Here is a 23,316-nt window from a genome sequence, read left to right as displayed (position 1 = left end):
TCAGATGTCACAGTGAACAAATCAGAATGGTGGAAAATAACACAAACGGTGAATTTAAATAAATTAGTGCATAGCTAAGTGTATTTAGTGTTAGTATAAATAAATTACGTAAATATGTGTGTATAAATTCATATCATCTTTAAAAAAATTTCAAATAACTTAAAAAAACATGATATTACTATTGAATTCAAATAGATACGTCTATGGAATTAGTTAAAACCGTTTTAGTGGGTGTGTCAAGACTTCTTCGTATTGTAGGATGTTTATTTATTTATTTTTTTTTTTTCGGTTTGGTCATTGCGAATGGGTACAACGTTTCGGTTCCCACGAGAGGAATACGAAAAGTATTACCAAAATGGTATTCTCCGAATATATAATTTTCTGGGGAAATGAAGAACTTCTGACTTAAACATTGTGATAGCTTATTTAGTAAATGGTAGATTATTTCTTGGGAATCGTGGAAGGTTATTCTTTTCAGTTTGAGTCGATTTAAAGCGTGCAGGAAGGTTATTCGCTCCAAGGTATTACCAAATGTGTTTATATTCAATTATCTGTACGAGACTATAATGATTTGGATTATACGAGGGGTAAAGAAAAAAATCGTTTATATAATTTTTTTTATATATCACTTTTCTATATTCATTTTCTGGTAAAATTTATTTGGTCTCATCCAGAGTATAATCTAGTTCAGCTTTTATATTAGTTGGGCTAACAAATACTAGCCGACGTGGTATTATTCAAGCAACTACCGCTATCTCTAGGTCAGGACAGGTACTAATGGGACCATCTTTTGTCTTCATGTATCATTTAGTGACCTTTTTGATCCAAAGTTCTTCCAGTACCATTTAATGAACTTTTTAGATGATATCGTCTATTATAGCCTTTTCCATCTCTTTAATCTTAATCCAAGGTCCTTACAGTATCATTTGATGACATTTTTAGATGATATTGTCTCTTATAGCCTTTTCCATCTCTCTAACCTTGATTCGAGGTTCTTCCAGTACCATTTGGTGAACTTTTTAGATGATATCGTCTCTTATAGCCTTTCCATCTCTTTAACCTTGATCCAAGGTTCTTCCAGTAATTCTTTCGATATTATTGCAGTTTTTGGCCGTCTAGACCACCCCCCGTCTACAAACTTATACTGCCACGTTTAAATATGGATAATGGATAATTTTTTAGCGTATCGATAAGTTTGAACATCTTCGGTTGAATTCGGAAACTTTCCAATCGTTAACAACGCAAAAATTGAAATGTATTGAATGAGTATTGAAAGTATACCTTTTGATAACGTGTAAATAATTATCGGATTTTGTTTATTGGCTTAAGGTATAAAAAAATTATTCACACTTAGAGAAATTGTTAGTATAAATCTGATAATTTGTATCAAGGATTAGTGTGTATGTATCAAATAAACATTTCGAGTGAATCTTGAGATTGTACAGTGTATTTTTTAACGAAAACAAATAAACCAATTTTAGTTCAAGGGAATATAAACAAAATAACAAAATTAGATATTAAATATTCGGTTTTAACTCCAAACGTGCGTACCTAGATGTCACTAAAGTAGGAGTCTGAAAAACCGGTCAAACTCGTTGGATACTGTCAGTTTAAACCAATTTTAATATAATTCAATTTTTGAATGATATTTCTGAAGACTGTACTGGGGAGTGTTTAATTTTTATGTGATTTATCGATTTCAAAAAGTCCTAACCTAACCAAACCTAGCCTAGCGAACCTTGGAACTCGCAGTTTCCGAGAGAAATTTAGCGGACGCGCCGGAGATTTCCGAAAGTCGAAAGTTCTAGAATTAGATTTTAATATAAAAAACGTAATTAATCAAAAATTTAAAATGAATATTTCGGGACAGTGACAAATGTCGTTTCGGTTTAATAAGCGCCCTCTAGGGACTAAATAATCAACTTTTACTATATTGTTAATTTAAATTTCAAATTTTGGTTTTAAATAATAATATGGCAGGTTTCTATGTGACTGAAAACTAAATTTAATAATCAAAATGATTGTTGATTTGAATGATGTGAAATTTTTTTAGTTTCTGAAGTAGATAGGAAAAATTTTAAAAACCAGATTATAAATATCTATCACGTTTAGCTTATGTCATCGCTAAATTTGTACGGTTTTTACCGTATAGTTTAAATATTTATATTAACGTCATTTATGTTGTTATATCCTGTTTCAAACAAGGAATTTGAAATGGTGAAATTTTTTGATAAAATTAATATCTTAATAGGATTTTACTAATACCATGAAATGTGGGCGTTTCAGTTTTTACCACACTGCTGCCAAATTGACTGTATATAATATTTTTCAAAATTTTAATGTTTGTACACTGAAAAAAATGTACGAAATCGAATGTTTTAGTTTCTCGAGATTACGAGTTCGATATAACAAGAAAACTGTTTAAAAGTTCTATAAAAAGCAGATTAACAGGGAGAGATAATTATAAAAAATACACTAAGAAAAACAATCAAATTATCATAAAAGTACGTTGTACATAAAGAAAAAAGTCTGAAAAATGAAATACACTGAGAAAAGTGTACGCAATGAGTTATTTCAGTTTTAAACGAGATAAAACTTTTACAACTTGGGTATACTGAGGAAACTGTTAAAAGTTTTAAAAAAACCAGCTATACGCAAAAAGGATTGTTTGTACACTAAGAAAAGTGTTAGTAAACGATTATATCGGTTATGAACGATGTGTAACTTGGACGTGTTCGATATACTGAGAAAAATGCTTAAATTATTATAAAAACGAGTTGTACACAAAGAAAAAAAGTCAAAAACCAGTATGTATACTGGAAAAAGTGTACGCAATCGATTATTTCGATATACCGAGAAAACTTTGGAAAGAGAATGTTGTACACTAAGAAAAATATTCGATATATCGATAAAAATGATCAAGTTATCATAAAAACGAGTTATACTCGTAGAAAAAAGTTGAATACACTAAAAAAATGTACGCAATCAAATATTTAAGTTTCTCAATGATATATAACTTTGACAAAGTTTTATACAAACTAATTAAACATGAAATACGAAGAGATAATTATAAAAAATGATTGTACGATATTTAACGAAGTATAACTTTGAAAAATTCCATATACCGAGAAAAATGATTAAATTATCAAATAAACGAGTTGTACGTCATAAGAAGGTTATACACTGGAAAAAGTGTACGAAATCGAATATTTATTATTGTTTTCCACAGGGATTTTCAATTTTTTTGTTATTAATGTTGTACATACTACGTATATGTATAAATATTTTTTGATTACAGCCTTTTTTATTGTTTTAATATTGTTTTTACTGTAATTTCCGAGTTATAGGGTATTAAAGTTGAAATTATATTTATGAAAACTTCATCACTTAAATAGAGAAAAGTATTTACTAAAATAGATTGATAATAGATAGAATAAAAGATTTTTTTTTCAAAATTTATTGAAATATTGATAAAATTACCTGTGCAGAAGCATTTTCCATGTAAAAAGACACGTGCCAAATCGTAAAAGCGATTTTATATAAAACCCTTGTCAGATCATTCTGTACTGAACGATTCTTCCTTGTAATCACGTGTTTCAATGGTAAAGTTAAATTCGTTTTCTTAAATGACATTTTCCAAAAATATGTTTCCCTGTTTTTGAATAATCATAGAAAATCAGTCGCGTTTTTATCACAAACTTTTCAATCGCATGACGAATATAAGAAACGCCGTTCACGATTCACTGTGATGCAGTATTAGACACGCCCGCTTCAGATGCATCCCGGAATTGTCCCCTCTTTCCGGAAAAACCGTTGGCAAAGACTTTTCGACAATAATCGGTTTCGTTCGTCGGGCAAACTTGCCCGATATGCCCGTCTGGAAACTTTTCAGCTCGAAACATAACCTGCCGACATTACGGAAGGGAAACAATTTGTTTTTCCAAAAGAAATATACGAGGGGTCTGTAATTTATCTCAAGAAAACAAATTTTGTATTCGAAAGTTTAAATAAAAACCATAAACATAAAATTTATCTTGAACTAATGACATATAATATTGAATGTCGAATGTGAAATGCCTTAGATCTTCTTTGTGTGTTTCAAGTCTATGTACTTAAGGTACTTTTGGAACCATCCTCGTATATGATTTTTTTAAGAGAAAAATAGACAGCTCTTCATTCTATGTTCGTACACTAAGAAAAACGATCAATTTATCAAAAAAGCATATATGTTCGTTATACGTAAAGAAAAAAGTCAAAAAAATGAAATACAAGAAGTTTAAGTCTATGTACTTTTGGGACTATCCTCAAATACAATTTTTTTACGAGAAAAATAGACAGTTCATCATTCTATGTTAGTACACTAAGAAAAATGAGCAAATTATTACAAAAGCACGTTATACATATAGAAAAAAGTCTAAAAAATGAAATACACTAAGTCAAGTCTACGTACTTTTGGGACTATCCTCGTATATAATTTTTTTAATAGAAAAATAGACAGCTCATCTTTCTATGTTCGTACACTAACAGATCTTCATTTTATTCCTCTTTCTTCTCCTGACAATACAAAAAGTATTTACTTTGTAGGTAATGAATATTTTTCGCATGTCGATGTCAAAAATTCCAAGTCCATTCCTGTATAAATATGAAATAAACTGCATACGCGACATTGACCGATGCGGTACGAAAAGTTTGATCTTTGCTTGGTTTAGTTTGGTTGCTATGGTAACCGGTGTGGATCTGAATCGTTTACTAGACGAAAATTAGTATTTTAATATTTCAAAAGTTCTTTCCAAGTTTCATAAAATGTTCATAGTAGCTTCGATTTTCGTAAAGTTTAAGCATTAATTAAGACAAAACGGGTGATTTTATGCGAAAATTTTTTATATAAATATTGTAGATAATTGAAAAATTTGTAAATTCCATTAATTGCTTTTTCTACATAACCTCAAAATATCCTTAAAATATTAAAAAACGTACAAAACGCTGGGACTGCTTGACGGTTTTAGAACTATCACAAGATAGCTTCTGACACGTGTTTTGCGGAGAAAATATAAATTTTTTTCAAGTGTGAATATAGTTTCCAGGAAAAACTCAAAGCAACCAATAATAGATGAGAACATTCCTTGTCTGGAAAAATTGTAATATAATTACTATCAAATAAGGCAACCATAAATACCCGTAAAAACCGTATCTGTGCAGTTACGAGGGTGGTTCAATATGTGTTTCGAGCAATACCTGGTCGGTTTACTAAAAATTCCCGTTTTATTAAAACATTTTATCGAATCTTCTTTTCTCAAAACTATTAGACGTAAAGTAATTCAATATATTTGTAATGGAACAGGACCGGGTTTAAGATCCGGAGGACAAAATAGGGGTGTCTACGATACGAAAATCTGTCAAAATTTGATAGAGCCAACACTAAAATTTGATTTCACATAATATCTAAGGGTTTAACTTTTTGTAGACATCTGAATCCGACTCTGGAACGAAATCAGAAAATGAACAGAAGCAGGCTCGGTGCGAGATGTCAAATACCAGACGGCCCATCAACAAAGTTATTTACAAACTTTTGCAGTACATAAATAAATGAAATATTTTACAAATTTTTGTTTTTTCCTTAAAACACGTGGTAATGTGGAATTTCTATTTTTGATTTACACCCCTAAAACGGATGTCACGCGTTTTTAGTTAGCGTAAATTGGGGCTAAAAGATTTTTTTTTACATGGCTATAAAACACGTGGCAATGTTTAGTTTATTTTACGTTTAATTATTATGATAATTAGATGAGAATGTTGCCGCCAGTACTACAAAGTATTTCCTCTATTTTACGACAAAAAAATTACAGGAGGAATGCAGTATTAGTATTTTTTCCACAAATAATGTTTATATTTGAAATATTGACAGATACGTTATTGTTTCTTGAAAATAAAAAGTTTAAACACTGTCTGACGCGCGTTTCGACGAGACCGAAGACTGTTCACACCACCACTACACCAGAACTCACGATTCCATTGTGTGACACGCGTTTCGACGAGACTGAAGACTGTTTACACCACCACTACACCATCACTCACAATTACACTGTCTGGAGTGTGTTTCGACGAAAGTGAAGACTGAACACTCACGAAAAATTTATTGGAATATGATTTTCTAGAGCCAAAATATCGAGGGGTTTAAGATTGTTTAAAATGCCGGAAAAAATATTTAATATACTGGGGTTTCAAAGATTTATAACAAAAATCGTGGTTAACAACTTGTAAATTGAGTGAACTTTTCCGATTGTAATCAATTTGAGGCACTAGAATATTCTCAAAGTTCTTCAGAACAGTTCTTAAACATTTTAGAACCTTCCAGTAGATTCGATGAACTCGGAATCGTACAAATAAAATTTCCAGTGAAAATATATTGAAGATTGGAATACATATTGGACATTGATTTTTAAGTAAATATCGGATCCGTAAGTTCTTTTGTTAAAACTCAGTGGTTTCTAGGAAGATTATTTTTAGGGCAAATTTGGGTTAAAATTGTGACGTTTAGTTAAAAAAATCATTGCTTTTGGATCAAATTTTAGGTTTTGTTTCTAGATAAAAAGTATTGTTTTTGTGGTAAATTTTGTTAAAAAAACGTCACTTTGTATACAATTTTTAGGGTTCTTTTGTTAAAATTGAATTCTTTCGTTAAAAAATCGTTAATTTTGAGTTTTTTCTTAAAATGCATTTATTTTGATGAAAAACGTTACTTTTTGGCCAAATTTTGGGTTTCTTTTGTTAAAATTGAGTCGCTTCTATGAAAAATTTTATTTTTGAGCTAGTTTTTTGGTTTCTTTTGTTAAAATTGAGTTGTTTCGTTGAAAAAAGTTAATTTTGGATAAAATTTTTGGTTTTTCTTGTTAAAATTAAGTTATTTCTATAAAAAAACTTTAGTTTTGTATCAAATTCCGGGTTTTCTTTGTTAAAATTAAGTCGCTTCTATGAAAAATTTAATTTTTGAGGCAATTTTTGGGTTTCTTTTGTTAAAATTGAGTTGTTTAGTTAAAAAGTAAGTATTGAGTTTTTGTGGTAATTTTGTTAAAAAAAACGTCACTTTTTATACAATTAATGGGCTTTTTTTCTTAAAATTGAGTTGTTTCGTTAAAAAATCATTCATTTTGATGAAAAACGTTACTTTTTGGTCAAATTCTGGGTTTTCTTTGTTAAAATTAAGTCGCTTCTATGAAAAATTTTATTTTTTAAGCAATTTTTGGGTTTCTTTTGTTAAAATTGAGTTTAGTTAAAAAATCGTTGCTTTTGGATCAAATTTTGGGGTTTTATCGTTTCTAGATAAAAAGTAAGTATTGAGTTTTTGTGGTAAATTTTGTTAAAAAAAACGTCACTTTTTATACAATTAATGGGCTTTTGTTAAAAATTGAGTTGTTTCGTTAAAAAAACTCACTTTTTGATAAAATTTTGGGTTTCCTTTGTTAAAATTCATTCGGATTGATGAAGAACGTCACTTTTTGGTCAAATTTTGGGTTTATTTTGTTAAAATTGTTGTTTCGTTATAAAACGTTAGTTTTAAATCAAATTTTGGGTTTCCTTTATTAAAATGTATTCGGCTTGATGAAAAATGTGACTTTTTGTTAAAATTTTGTTAAAATTATATCTCTTCAATAAAAAACATTAGATTTGGGTCAAATTTCAATTTAAATCGAATTGTACATCATTTACTTCCAGTTTATTGGGCGTATCGTGCCTGAAACTTCATTTGCGTGATTATTTATCATAATTTTCGAGATAGACAAATAGTTGTTGATAAAAAAAAATTACCTTCCCATCGTACAAAATTTTATTCGCTTCCATTAACATACCTTTGGCATGAATCATCTATTGAAATCCTTTGTATGTAGAATTACATTTAAAACTATAAAATTAACATTTTATTGCGTAACAGAAAATATTTTAAATAAAAAATTCATTCGATATTAATAAATTTTACAAATCTCGTGCTATTCAGATATTTTTCATCTAATGCAATACGTAGAGAACGCTCCAAGTTGACTATTGAAAATTTTACCAGTAAATTTTTGTTTATTGCCAAATAAATTTTATAAATAGAATGATTCCATCCGTTTAACAGTATTAATGTTTCTAAGAGTTATTTTAACTATAATATACGAGGTGTGGCTGTTAAATAACAAAATTACTTTGATAGTGATTTCAGATTATCTTCATAATAGTTGAAATTATCTAATTATAGATCAGGAGCGATCATTTTTCAATTTTTTTGAGCAAAAAAACGGTACAAAATCAAAATAACTTTAGTTGTTTTTTTTTTATTTTTTACGTAATTTGGTAAAAACTCACCTTTTTATGTCCCAAATGCACGGTATTTTTTTCTTATTCAAAATATTCATCTTTATTTAGATTATTTCGATTTAATATCGAAAAAGCACCCTAGTTTTCAATCGAAAATATTACGTTAAAGAACGAAGGGTGCTTTTCCGATATTGAATCAAAATAAGGTGAAAAAAAAATAAAATAAAAATCGAAAAAAACTGTTTTTCACCTTTAAAATCTCCCCCCATTTCCTTTCCCGAACTCAAATCACTCGTAAATAATTTCCTTCCATTTTTATTATATTTTCTTCCTTTTCCACTGGATTTTTTTCATTTTTACTATTCCATTTGTCTTTATTAACCTTCGCTTCTTTTTATAAAACTTTTATTACAACCCCCGTATGAATTCTCAAGTAATTGTTGTAAATTTCTTCAATTTCTTATTTTGATATATTAATGCATCTGAATGTTCTTGATTTTAGGTATCTACTGTTTTAAAATAAATTTTTTTTAATACTTTTTATCATCTTTCAAAAGTTATTAAGAAAACTAATTTTAAAACAGAAGAAATCTAAAATCAAGAACATTCAGAAGCAGTAATTGTTGTTTAGACATCACGTGTCCGTATCTAACTAGATACATAAAGAAAAAAACGTGTAAATATGTGTTGGTGTTTGCGATATATATATATATATATATATATATATATATATATATATATATATATATATATATATATATATATATATATATATATATATATCACATATCACACATATATATCACTAATTATTATATAACATACCTTTAAAACGAGTACTGTAAATCGTGTATACGAGGGTTGTTTCGTTAAGATGGCGGAGTTGAAATTTACAGTGACATGTCGAAATTTATAGAAAAACATTTTCATTGAACTCTTTTTGTGGTTAGGAACATTGTGCTTTCAAAAAATACGTTTTTTGGTTATCAAAATTAGTAATTCAAACCATCCAAACGCAGATATTTTTACCCCTTGTGACGATAAGGCCAGCTGATCGAATTTTTTGACACCGAGAGGCGAGAAGCTGAAGATTTTGCCTAAAGAATGAAACAACGAGAATCCCCGATCAAGATGGCGGCTTTGCTAGCCTCTTGACCTGTACTGAATAACAAACTCTGATCTGTACAACGCGATCTTTCTTGTACCAAACTAATTACCTGGCCCAACAAAGAAAACACGAAAATTAATTAAATTTTATATCAAAACACGTAAAAATATTTTTTTAGCTTACCGAGTTGAATTATTAAAACTGTGTTTATTTTTTTGCGACCCTCTATGTATGTTGTTTTCGTATCGCCCTGTAGAAATAGTTAAATGGTTATTCCATGTCCGCTCGTAACAATTTGCAGTAAAATAAATTCTGCTAATAAAATACAAGGTATTATTGCGTTGTAGAAAGTACATTACAAATTTTTCGATCCTAATATAACTTTTTATAGACATCGTCTGACATTTTCTTTACGTTTAATTGCTTGATTATATGGTTGCCTATCACCCACAAACCGACATGACATATTAAAGTTTCTCTGTCTGATACGTAGATGACGCCACGAGTATACATTAAAATAAAGATTTTAGATTTGGTCATATAATGTTTTTAACGGTAAACTAGCATGAAATAATCTTTTTATCGGTAAAATATGATTTTATTATTGTAAATAGTTTCTTTTGAGGACGATACGATTATAGAGGTCACATATCTCATAAACTAATAGTGTGACAACTGTCAAATTTATAGTCTTTTCAAGGTTAAAACCATAGAAATAGTAATTCTAGGATGCTAAATACAATTCCTATATTGATACGTCGTGTCAATTTTAGAAAGAAACGGCCTCTTGTCTGTCTTTGTTCCGCTGTGCGGTGATTAGTAATACGAGTTAAGGGTGTATACAAATATATCGATGGAAGGAGTACGATACAAGAAATTAAATGGAATTGTAAGAATTTAATACAAGCAGAGCCATCTAAGTGTCACTTTAGAAAATGTCTAGTACGTTTAACTGTATTTTTATTTTGTGTGATATATCGTGAGTTTAGGTACGATAAGGAAGTAACTAGTACATACGGAGCTATTTGAAAGCGGTGTATATATGAAAATTATGAATATTGAATATAGAAAGGACTTTAATGAGGCTTTTTAAAGATCTATTAGAAATTCCGCCTACAATTTGAATTCGCACGTAAGTTTTCGTTCACAAAATTATCACACAATGGTTTGTAAGGCTCGTAATTGCTAATGTCGCACAATGGGAAATAAATATCGTAATGAATTATTCATATAGATAAATAGTTGCTTGTTAGGGAAGTAATATATCACCCTAAAATTTCTTTTCAATTTTTTTAATCAAATTAATAAAAACTGAGTTGATACTTATAATAATTTATATTTACGCGGTTTGGTTTGATATATACGAGGATAGTTTGATAAGTATATAGCCTCGTCGTATTGGTAGATTGCTGATTGAATTTGAAGGTGATAGTTGAGACATTTTTAAAGATTGAATGAGTCATATGATGCAAGAAACTTTGACGACGTTCTTACTCATTTCAGACAATAATCGAAAAAACCGCTGCCCTATCAACTTTATTCACCAGATTTGACCCCGTGTGATATTTTTTTTTGTTTCTTAACTTGAAAATATCACTAGACGACAAGAAATACAAAATTACTAGTGATAATCGATTAATTAATGTCAAAAAGTTTGATATTATTTCCAATAATTTCTGTAGTAGAATCAAAGTTGGCAACCCCGCAAATTTTTAAATTTAGATTTTGTTGATCATATAAACAGATTTTATAATTCCCGCCAATACTAACGTCACCCAAAAGGAAATGGCCTACATTATGTGTCAAATAAATAACTGTATTGCCAAATTTCATCATGAAAACATGAAGTACCTAATAAGTTTAGAATTACAAAATATCAATCTAATTTAATGTATTTTTCATTTCAAAAAGTTTTAACTAATATTATGGAAATAGATGGTCAAAAATTATAAATATATTTTGATTTATTGGGTTTAATTGAGTAAATGGATATGATTGTAATAATTTTCTAGATAAACATCGAAATTTCGTCACGTTTTGTGATGTTACGAATATACTTTTCAAAGGAATGCCACAATATCGGTGTCATTTAGAGATATCAATAATTTTATCAAATGCGTTGATAGTCGTGAAATTACGACATATCTAGAGAGTAAATCATAATAAAAATAAAATTGAATAACCAAATTAGATACAACTTGAATAAAATGTTAATTGTTAAAGAAAATTCATAACAAAGAATTTTATTACCACAAAAATCATTTTTTTTGTGATATTAAAATTATTACAAAAGCTATGAATTTTTTTCTAATCAAAATGGCAACAATGCTCACATCAACAGATATCTGCCATTCTATAAAACTTTAAACAGATTGAATCGTTTAGGTTATGTTTGACAGGCGTTAATAGAAAATTTTTTCGTGATTTTAGTAAAAATTAAGAAAAAAAGTAACTTCAGTTTGTTATTGAACATATTTCAGTAGTTTACAAATTACTAAAATCTATAAATTCGACTAGGAATTGTTTAGCATCTACACTTAGCTTCGGGTGTGATTTTACGCCCTAGTAAATTGAAAGAAAAATAGAACATCCAAAAATCTAGTAAAATATTTTCATTTCCCAAGAGAATAATACGGAAAATGATATTTTTCCACAACATTATTCCACAAAAGAAATTAAAACGAAAAATCACTTTTCCGTCATTTTATATTAAAATTTGAGGTTAACTTTGAACATTTATACTAGTTTTTAATTTTTTATAATTTTAAACCATTAAACTAAATAAAAAAAATTGTTATTATTTCTATTTAATATTTCTGAAAATACAACAAATTTGTGAGCACTCACCCCAGTCCAATTATAATAAAATAAATCTGGTTTTCGCGCGTATGTAGACAGCATAGTTCCACTGGACACAATTAACCTCCCTATAAAATTATACAGATCACATTACATCTGCATTCATCACAAAACACCCCCACGGCGTCACCATTATCGTTTTTCAATATAATTTTTGACGCATTTTTTTAACGATCGAAAGCTCACCAGTTGTGCTCTAGTCAAAACAGATATCGACACTAAAATCATAAGAGAAGAATAATGCTCTGATAAACGATTAGCGCTCGCCGAGAGTGTGGGAGAAAGAGAGATGGTACTATTGGAAATATTAGAACCGTGAATTTTTTTATTGGTCAGATATCTAAAAACAGAAGAACATATATCTTTAAATAAAATGAATTTTTAATAGAGTGAATTATATATTCCTGATGATTTTCCAGAATCAAAACATTATTATTTGTTGTGAGTTCATTTTTTTACTATGTTTAATACTTCTCTTATTAACTATAATTCTTTAGTCAACAGAAAAAGAAGAATTTGACTTATGTTTTTGATGTTAGTTTCTATAGAAAAGGGACTTAAAATCATCAAGAAAAACAAAAAGTTCTAAGAAGTGAAAAGAAAATTATAGATTCTTTGAGTGTTTGCAGAAATTTCCAAGAAATGGTTCCTTTTGTATATAAATAATGACCGATGATTTAGCAAAACCATCCGAAAAAGACATTTAAGAGTATTTACCGCCACAATTTCCTTGTCCTATATGAATAACAAAGAGTTTCCATCTACCTGACTTGAATAGAATGACTACCGCAAACAGATCGAAATTTATTATAAAGATTCAGAGAACTGACATGTGCAGGGCCGTACTCGAGGGTCAATATTTATAATTTAATCACAAGAAAATAGGTCAGGGTTTTGTTTTTAAGGTTTCATATAGAATTATTGAGGTTTTGATTTATTAATAATCATATTTTGTGGTTTAAATTTATACAAGGGTAATGAATTGCTAAAGTTTGGAATTTTTTTTAGAAAAACTGCTTCTTTTCAGTTTCATTCCATTGTTTTGTATGTAAATAAAAAATTTGCGTATAAAAGTTTATAGTAAAAAAAGGTTAATATAAGATTAGAATATTTAACATATTTTAAATACGAGGTAAGATCGAAAAGTATGACGAAATATTTTCTTGCAATCAAAGAAACAAGATTATTATGAGATTATCTCTTATCAATACGTTAAATCTAGAATTTGAAAATAGGGTTTAAAAAAAATTGAATACAGGATGTCTCTAACTTTTCGCACATTTGAATTTGTAAACAAAAGTATATTTAAACTTCTAAAATAGTAAACCCAAAATGGAAAATTATTTATGAAAAGTAATATTACGAACTCGTCCGTTGATATAGACCATGATACCAGTCCTGTTCTAATACGTAACCATAGTTAAAGTGGTGGACGCGCATAGTATTTTCTGTTTATTTACTTTACATTTTTCATACGGCGGGTATTTCTATGTATTGTTTTTATGACAAATTAGATATTTCCAGGAAACCGAAGATACTAGAAAGTTACATAGTTTATAAAAAGTGTCTAACAGCCGCACACAGGCGAAAAATCGGACAAAACTCTAAATTGAAAAACTCAATTTATATAAAATTGCTCTTAGTTGTTTCTATTCTTCAATGACTTCTCTCTATAAACGCGGCCCTATCTATTACTTGTACGAATAAACACGACGAGGGCCGACAACCAAAACTTCGTTCTGTTGTTAATGAGAAAACGATTACTTGATAAGTGCTATTTTGTTCATTTGTTTTTTATGTTTTTTACAACTATTTTATAAAAACTATTTTCAACTATTGTATATATAAAATGGATTGCCTTCCTGGAGGTGAGAATGTGGTTTTTTTATTCTTGTAAATTTAATAGCGTAATTTTTATGGTTGAAATAAAATATTCCAATCTTTTAATTTATATTTTTATTATTTGTCTATGTATGGAGATAAAGTGAAAGATCCTGTTAGATCTTGGCTTAAAGTTGAATTTCTACGTGAATATGCACTTTTTACTTAATAATAAGTCAGAAGCCGTATTTTTAAGCAGAAAAACACTTTTATACACTATTATATTTTATACACTATTATTTAAGGATTTCCAAGAACCACGACGTCAAAATGGCGTACTTGCAAGCTAGAGTGCAAACTGCCCTACATGTAGATGATTTGTTTGTTGAAAGCAAGCATTTGCTGAGTCGATTTATCTCGGAATATAAATCGAGGTTATTAGCATCTCATAGGAATTTTGTAAGTTTTTACGAAAAAAACAAAACTTGGATTGAACAAAACATCTCAGCTCAGCTCAGAAAAACGGAGGTTATCCGAAAAGAACTGGAACCTTCCCAGTTAGCATTTGCTGCTCAAGTGAAGTACAGAACTCGTGGCCAAGTAAAAATTGCAAACATTGTGAAAGATGTTGCTCTTCATGGTGCAGAAAACATAGCTAAAAAACTATTACATGAAACGCTTGCTGCGGAAAAAGCTTTATCTTTAGTTATTGAAGCACAGTTAACTGAATTTCAATACAATAATATACGAATGTCTTCCAAGGAAATAAACTGCAATATGTTCCCAATCCGAATCCATAACAGCAGCAAAAAAGCTCTATTATCCCAAAAATATGGTATGCACGAAATCTAGCGCTGAAGTTTCTCTCCAGAATTTGATGGACCATACCAGTAACAGGTTATTTTTATCATTGTTTGACGTAATAAAATCAATTCCAAAAAATCAACAAGAAAATATGTGCCTTAAATCAAAATGGGGTTGTGATGGATCCGGCAGTCATTCAACATATAAACAACATTTTGAAAATGAAGGACATTGTGATGGTTACATGTTTACAACGTCTGTAGTGCCTGTTCAATTGATATCCGGTGAACTTGTATCGCCAAATACATGCATAATTTGGCAAAATCCGCGTCCATCATCGCCGAGATATTGTCGCCCTCTAAAGTTACAAATGGCTCACGAAACAACTGATTTATCAAAGCAGGAATATCAGAATTTTCAAGCCGAGCTTTGCTCTCTAACACCAAGTAGAGTTTAATCGGAATACCATATTTTCATAAAACACCATTTGAGCATGACAATAGTGGATGGAAAATTGGTAAATGCCATAACGAATACGACCTCTGCCCAATAACATCAAAAGATTTTAATAGGTTAAGATTTTGTCTTCACCAGCCAGTTAAAGAGGATTTTTTATTTTATGGTATTTCATCGTTGTATTCTTGTATAAGGTTTACCGAGTGTATCCTACATTTATCGTACAGGCTTAAAATAAGTAAATGGCAAGTAATATCCCCAAGGGATAAGGAAACTGTAGCTGTCGAAAAACTACTTATCCAAAACGAAATCTGGCAGAAGCTGGGATTGCACGTTGATAAACCAAGGCAGAGTGGAGGTATATCTACAGATGGAAACACCGTTCACACTTTTTTCCAAAATGAAGATGTGGTTGCCGAAATAGCAGGAGTAAGCCTAAGCCTAATTAAAGATTGCATACTATATTATCAACCTTATCATGTGGTTACGTTATTAATGCAGAAAATTTTAATAAATTTTGTCACAAAACTGTGACAATATATGTGATGAATTATCCATGGTATCAAATGCCTATAACCCTACAACATAAAGTATTAATTCATATCATATTAATTCATGGTCACAAGATCGTAGATGGCTCAGAGATTGCCATAGGCTTATTGAGTGAAGATGCTCAAGAAAGCCGAAACAAAGATCTGAAAATACAGGCAGCAGTTCTCTAGGAAGTTTTCCAGAACCCGAACTATACAAGACTCATACCAAAGGCTTATGGTTTCCTCGAATCCATATATTACTGGGCTGAGGAAATTGCTTCCTAGAAAAACAGGATTACTATGACAAGAAGTTTTAAACCTTCTAGAAAATCCTGATATTTTTTCCATTACTTTAAGGGTTTTTTTATTAAGATATTTAGCTCCTAATGGAGCTAAATCACAGGGAAAAGCATCTCTTGAAAGGTTATATTTTAATTATCTTTTTTATTCCAAACAATAAAATGTGTAAAAACAAGTTATTTTCTTCCATTTATTGTCACAACAAACTTTTTAAAATAAAAAACAATCTTCTTTAGGAGCTAACATTATGCGCTACACAAAGTTTTTTTTATGATTAAATTTAAAATTTGTTCATTTTAGCCATAATTTTTTATGAATTGATTACCTATAGGTTTTGTCCGACTTTTCTTAATTTTTCGCCTGTGTGAGCCGGGGAGTCAGTAAATAATTTGATGTCGTAGGGACGGCCTCAAACTGCAAGAAAGATGGCCAAATGAAACCTGGGTCTATCATTAGACTCCAAAAAAGAAAAAAAACAGTCGAGAATTAATTGTAAAAGGCGAACCTGCTCGGTTTTCATTTGATTGACCACAAATCTGACTCTTAGCGATTTTTTCCTGTTTCCTAACCTTTAAATTTCACTAGCGGAAGTGAGATTTAGTTTTTTGACGTATTAAAGAGAAAGTAATTGTTTTCTTATATGGTTTTATTCAATCATCGATATTAGTAGAATAGTTTTAAAAATAAAAATAACATTGGGATGGGTTCCGAGGTCAACTAAATTAACTGATTAAACCCATTACCCAACATAAACATATTTGGTATGTATCTAATTTAGATACGTTAATACAGATAATATTATGAATGATTATATAGGTTTTTTATTATTAAAAGTAGCTTTTTGTCATGCTAGACTATCACAAAATTAGTCACTTTGATTCTTTATAATCTCCCATTCAGAATGAAAACAAAATCCACACACAAGCGTGTACAAAAAACATACAAGTCCAGACGAGACGACTAGTGTTTTTTTTTACTTTTTGTAGTTGGTATTTTGAGATGCGAGAATATTTATAAATTAGTGAGAAAGCCTTCGAGTTGTATAGATGTTGCATGTTTGCAAGTCAAAACGAACCGGCGATTTCGTAATTTAGTTTTAGGAAGATAATAAAAGTTTAAGTATAATTTAAACTGTTTTTGATTAAAATTTGTATTGTTATTTGTAGAAAAACAATGAAAATGATTTATTACTCAACATAATCTCATTCAAATTCTAAAAACCTTACCCAATAAGTTTAACGCCCTGTATCTCGGAAACAAGAAGTAGATTATTGAAATTTTCATTGTTTGTAGAACAACTCTTCCTGAATCTATGGAAATTTAGTATCAAGCTCTATCTTACACGGTTTTCAAACTATGAGCAAAGTAGAGATGCAATGCATTAAAAACATTAATAAATGTTTAACGCTCTGTATCTCGGAAACAAGAGGAAGTAGATAATTGGAATTTCCATTGTTCATAGAACAACTCTTCCTGAATCTACAGAGATTTAGTATGGAGCTCTATCTTGAACAGTTTTCAAAATATGAGCAAAGTTAGATCATCCCCGTATATTTTTCAAATTAATTGAGTCTTGAAATGTTATGGTTGGGTATGTGTCTTAAAATTGAAAAGATTTGATATTCAATCTCAATCAAACAATTTAGTCTGGTCAATTTATACATAAAAATGTAGTTAAATATTGACTCTTAGAATCGCGATATCTCAGGAATGGTAACTTGTAGGAAAAAAATTATATGTACCATTTTTGTAGAGAATTTTAAGATCTACAACTTTGGTCATAGGTTTTTTTTATAAAACTTACCGTTTTCGAGAAAAATCCGAAAACCTCAAATTTTGACCTTTAACCCCGATTAACTTTTTTAATACAGTATTGATGGGGTTTTTTAAAACTTTATTTGTAATCATAAACCCCAGCTTTCCACAAATATTTAACTTTCCGGAAATTTTTGTTATTTTGAATGTCTATATTGACCGGACTAATTTAAAACGTTAAGATACAACTTTTATGTATATCCTCGTATATTTTTTTTCACTAAAAAGATGTTTTTAAATAACTTATAACAAATAAATATTAAGCAAAAAATTTCTCACAAATATCTTTTAAATGTTTTTCCATATCTGTCTAACCTTGATATTCAGCTATCGTAAACTAGCTAATAAATTCAAACCGAAAAAAATGTCTGACAACCTCGTTAGTTCTAATTCTAAACTGGTAAACTAACTGGCCAGTTCGTTAACTAGAAAACGACATCAGCTTGAGAATAGCAAATATGGAATTGCATCATCGCTATTTTAGAATTTCTACAATACATTTTGTTTTGCATGCATAAGTGATTATTATATTTTATTTTCACTTAGTCGAGGACACGGGCGTGCTTCAAATGATACCGAAAATTTGTAACGTTTTTAATCATTACAAAAAAGTGAACGTTTGACAATCCTAACTGAAATATTATAAGTTTGTTCCAAAATGCTAATCAAGATCGTTCTTGGAACGGTTATCGAAATCGTTTTAAGTCGGTTGGAAGCGTTCGGAAAACGAACGCTTATCTTTATTGCGCAGAATCCTCACCGTACCAAGGACAGATGGAACGAACCTTATTAAAACGTTATAGTACGAAATTATATTCATACAACGTTGCCAGATTTTAAGGAAATTAAGGAAACGTAAAATTACATCTAAACATCTTATAATTTGTAAGATACTAATAACTATTAAGAGTTGAGAATACAAAGTAATCGTAAATTTTGATTGATAAAAGTGAAATAAGGGATATGAGAATAAAATATTCAAGATAAATTAAATTTTCTACGAACCAAAATAGGCAAATTGTTTTTATTCAGTTAATCTGACTTGGTATACAAACCTTTCTGAATGTCAAATGGGATTTATTCTGATGCTTAGTTGATTTTTAAGTCAGATACTTGTATTACAAGATTAAATTTCTGAAATGAATTATGGCAAATGGTTATTAGTCCAGTGAAATTGGTTGAAAAAATATGATTTACAAAAACAATTGACATGCGGATGTCACATTTTTTTTATCAGTATTCCAATATGGTGAAAAATAAAAGTCATTAAAAACAATTTACTTTAATCCAATGATTAGTTGCTGGGAAAAGCCAAAGTGGAAATATTTCACTTTTAATTTTTTTATTGTAAAAAATTATAAAACCTAAATTCTACCGTTTTATTTTTTATTTACAACCTACATAGTTAATGAGTGTTTTTACAAAATAAGTATATTTTGACTTTTCGGACAGTAGTATAAAACATAACCCCATAAATTTTAACCTTCGTTTTTCGTAATATTGACGTACTGAACAAGAAAAATCATGTGGTATACACATATTAATTTTCTATTGAAAAAAACCTAATTTGACTGGACTATACAAAAAAAATTGTTGTCGTATAAAGTTAGTCCGCCATGTCTCAATTAGCTACAGCATCTTAACCGGTTTTTTTATAATAATACTAACTGTTGTTCTTTTTATACTGATATCCAAAACTAATTTAATATTTATTTTATTATATAAACCTTATAAGCCTTATTTTTAAACGTATAGGTAAGTTTCGTATAATAATTTCTAATTATAAACAATGTATGTATAATTGATTGGAACGTGCCTGCCTATCTGTCAGTCATTGAAGTATTCGCCCACAGAAATGGAAACCCTTTCCAATTAGTCTTCATAAATATTAAACAATTAAAGCCAATTTTTATTCTTTAAAAAAAAGCATGAAATTTTAATTCCTATGGATATGTTTTTAATAATTTTCCACACACGAATGATCGCAAATACAGACGTATACATTACTTTGTATAATTAGTTTGAAAATTCTATTTCTTTCATGATTGTTTTATACTTTTATCAAGTCAAAACAAGTAAAAATTGGTGATTTGATTAAAAAAAAAAAATTAAATAACAAACAACAAAACAGCATCGATTTGGTACACGGCGTTTGAGTTCGTGAACTGTAAGAAAATACTTAGTACATCCCCGAATGGCATTTCTGGCTGTTCGTTCAGGCCGCAAAAGATAATTACAGCCAGTTTTTCACGACGAAAAATGTGCCGGAAAAACTGATGAGGTACTCGCGTGAAAATTGATGCATACTAATGTGAGAACCTCAACTAGGAGCGGTACAGTAATGCCAGAAATGAAAAAGGTTGGGAAACCCTCGCCAGACGCGACTCAAAGATTCGGAAAATCCCTACGAAAAAACCGACAAGGTACACGCGTAAAATTTTTTTAACATTAATTTGGGGACCTTAACTAAGAGCGATGCATTAATGCCAGAAACGGGATCGGACGGAAAACCCTCGCCAGAAGCGATCCAAAGTTCGGGAAAATCAGTCAAAAAAAAAACGTCATGGTACACGCGTGAAAATTTTTTTTGCGCTACTAGGGACCCCAACTAAGAACGGCAAAACAGTGCCAGAAATGAATCTGATCGAAAAACCTTTTAAAAAAATTAAATAAGGTCGACGTAAATTTAAAATCGATAGCATTCAAAGTCGTTATAGTCCAGGCTTTTTCATTGACACCACTAGAAATATCGTTTTTTTCTACCCCAAATAAAAAAAAATCATCGCAATACGATGCAAATTCGCTGAGTTATTTCATTTTTCGTAGCGCGTCCGATTTCAAGCCGCTTTCCCAGTTTCTGGCGTACCGCGCGGCCGGCCGCAACTCGACTTTACAGCGCGGTAACGCGCGTATTTAATTTTCAATTCCTTACATGTCTTAAATGCATGTATGTTTGTATAAAATCAAATTTTGAACTGCGTATGTATATTAAAAATAAAATAGAAGATTATATAGTAAACGCTCAGCATGGAAAGAAAATATTTATGAATTTTCTTGATTGATAATAAATTATAGCTATAGATACAGGAGAATCATAAATCAAATAAATAATCCGAAAGCAGCTTTGTATTCTGTCTCAAGCAATGTCCGAGCGCAATAGACTAAATATGGTAATAAAATGAGTCCTCTATTCTTAATAACTTTTTCCGAAACCAACAAAAAAATTTCATCATAAACTCGCGCATAAATTTCTCGAGAAACGTGCCATTCGCCATACGAAACTTTTGTTGGCGCAAGAGTATGCGATTTATAATGCAATTCTGCACGTTACGTGAAAAAATATGGGATCATCATCATTTAGACCATTTACATATTCTATCATTTTTTGATCGTTAATTTCCTTGGCATTTGCTATGATTTTATCTTTGAATGCTTGGGTCTGTGACACCTTAACGCGTTTACCGTGCACTTGCTTTCGCAATTTACCGCAAAATACGCACTCATGTTCTACGAATTTTCCATCCTTGCCAATAAAAACATCACCTCAACGGCTCATTATCATCTTTATCATTGCTAAAATACGAATAAAAAAAATTGTCAGACATAAAAGTTTTTGCGTACACTTTTTTCACAATAAAAGCTCATTTGATAAATTCATTCATGAAATTTTCCCAACCTTTTTCATTTCTGGCATTACTGTACCGCTCTTAGTTGAGGTTCTCACAATTTCGTCGTAGAAAACTGGCTGTAATTATCTTTTGCGGCCTGAACGAACAGCCAGAAATGCCATTCGGGGATGTACTAAGTATTTTCTTACAGTTTACGAACTCAAACGCCGTGTACCAAGTCGATGCTGTTTTTTGTAGTTAGCTCCCCGTCTATAATGGTGTAGTTGGTAAGATTGATGAAATGCTTGATTTTCAACACGGAGATCCGACGTTCGCATCCTCCGTCCGCATCGGACGAATTTTTTTAATTAGTCATTTGTTCTTAGTTCAAAGGAGAGTTACAGACAAACCCACATACAGGTAAAAGTAATAATATTAGATGTAATTTCACAGTGAACTATAAATTACGTCAACTGAAATATTAATTGCAAATGACGTTTGACGTATCATTCGAAAGGTAACTATGACATCTGACAATTGTTGAACAACCTTTTACTCCTCTGCACCTTCCAAATATATTATTAAGACTAATATTGTTTTAAGCTTATTTTGAAAATTATTTTCAATTTGATGTCCTTTAGAAGCGTTTTTTCAGTTTTTTTAAACTATATCTTTTATTTGATATCACTTGATTGATAAGTGAGGAATTAAATTAATGTAAAAACTATGATATATAATAAAAAAAATTTATAAAGTTTAAGCCGATTTTTATTATCGTTGATATTTTAGAACAAATAAAGCATAACAGTATAAATAGATATTGAATGTTAACCAAAATAAGACAATCTGTATATTATAAGATAGTAATAAAATCAAAACTAACATCTGCCTTCTAATTATAATTTTAGTATCAATTTTAATGCTTTTATATCGTATTCACTTCCTCTTTTACGTTTCGGTACTTCCTTATTTTTTTTTGTTGTCTATTTGGTTAATTGGTATGTAGTTCGGTAAAATTTTACCATGAATAATAAGCCTTTTTATATACCCTTTCCTGTAACATCTGTAGATATTTAAGAACTTCCTCTTTTTGTGTTCGAGAGGTTATTATTTCTGGTGTTGAATCATATGTTACACATTTATATACATGAATTAGTAATTTGGAATATTTTTATAGGGTGTAGACATAAAGTAACTTTATATATTTCGAAATTAATTCCCTTATTCAACTTATTTACCAATAGGATAATAAAAACTTTTTAATTACCACCGTAATATTTTATCTTACGAAATGAAGAGACGCGCCATCTTACTAAAATAACTGAACAATTAACACACACAAGATTACAACATAAATTAATTCTGAATATTGTATTTTCATCATAACTTCTTTATTAACTCGTAGGATAATTTAATTTTCCGTACACTCGTAGAATCCTACAATGAGTAAACTATTGCATTGTGTATTTTATATTAAATAAAATAAACTTATATTTAGTGTTTCCACTATAAGGACTAAAATAGTGAAATCATAGACAGTTATGATTAACTAACTTTCTTACTGTATTTTACACTGAATCTGTTAGAGTTACACTAAATTGCTTATAAATTTAGACAGATCTATGATTGTCGTTTAATGATGATAAAAAAGAAGAAGTATGATTACAAGTTCTAGAGTGTACTACAGTTAATTTTCAATTAATGTAATAAAATGTTT

The 23,316-nt window shown here is 29.8% G+C and overlaps 1 protein-coding gene across 18 annotated transcripts in view; it reads right to left on the bottom strand.

Moving 5' to 3' along the window:
- The window catches only part of LOC130444519 (tensin-1), a 112,572-nt gene that overhangs the window by 38,939 nt on the left and 50,317 nt on the right, over nt 1–23,316 (bottom strand). For 2 of the 18 annotated variants that reach the window (XM_056779695.1, XM_056779698.1), the window contains exon 1: nt 12,251–12,491. The exons of 15 other annotated variants lie outside the window; for them this stretch is intronic. In XM_056779695.1, the coding sequence (XP_056635673.1) occupies nt 12,251–12,304 (54 nt within the window). In that variant the 5' untranslated portion in view covers nt 12,305–12,491. Of the gene's footprint in view, nt 1–12,250; nt 12,492–23,316 lie in introns of those variants that run through there. One more of the 18 variants, XM_056779700.1, reaches the window with a different exon arrangement.

The sequence above is a fragment of the Diorhabda sublineata genome, chromosome 5 (assembly GCF_026230105.1).
Source record: "Diorhabda sublineata isolate icDioSubl1.1 chromosome 5, icDioSubl1.1, whole genome shotgun sequence".
NCBI classification, from domain to species: Eukaryota; Metazoa; Arthropoda; class Insecta; order Coleoptera; family Chrysomelidae; genus Diorhabda; species Diorhabda sublineata.
The sequence above is the reverse complement of the archived record's forward strand: the minus strand, read 5'-3'. Positions and strand labels throughout refer to the sequence as shown.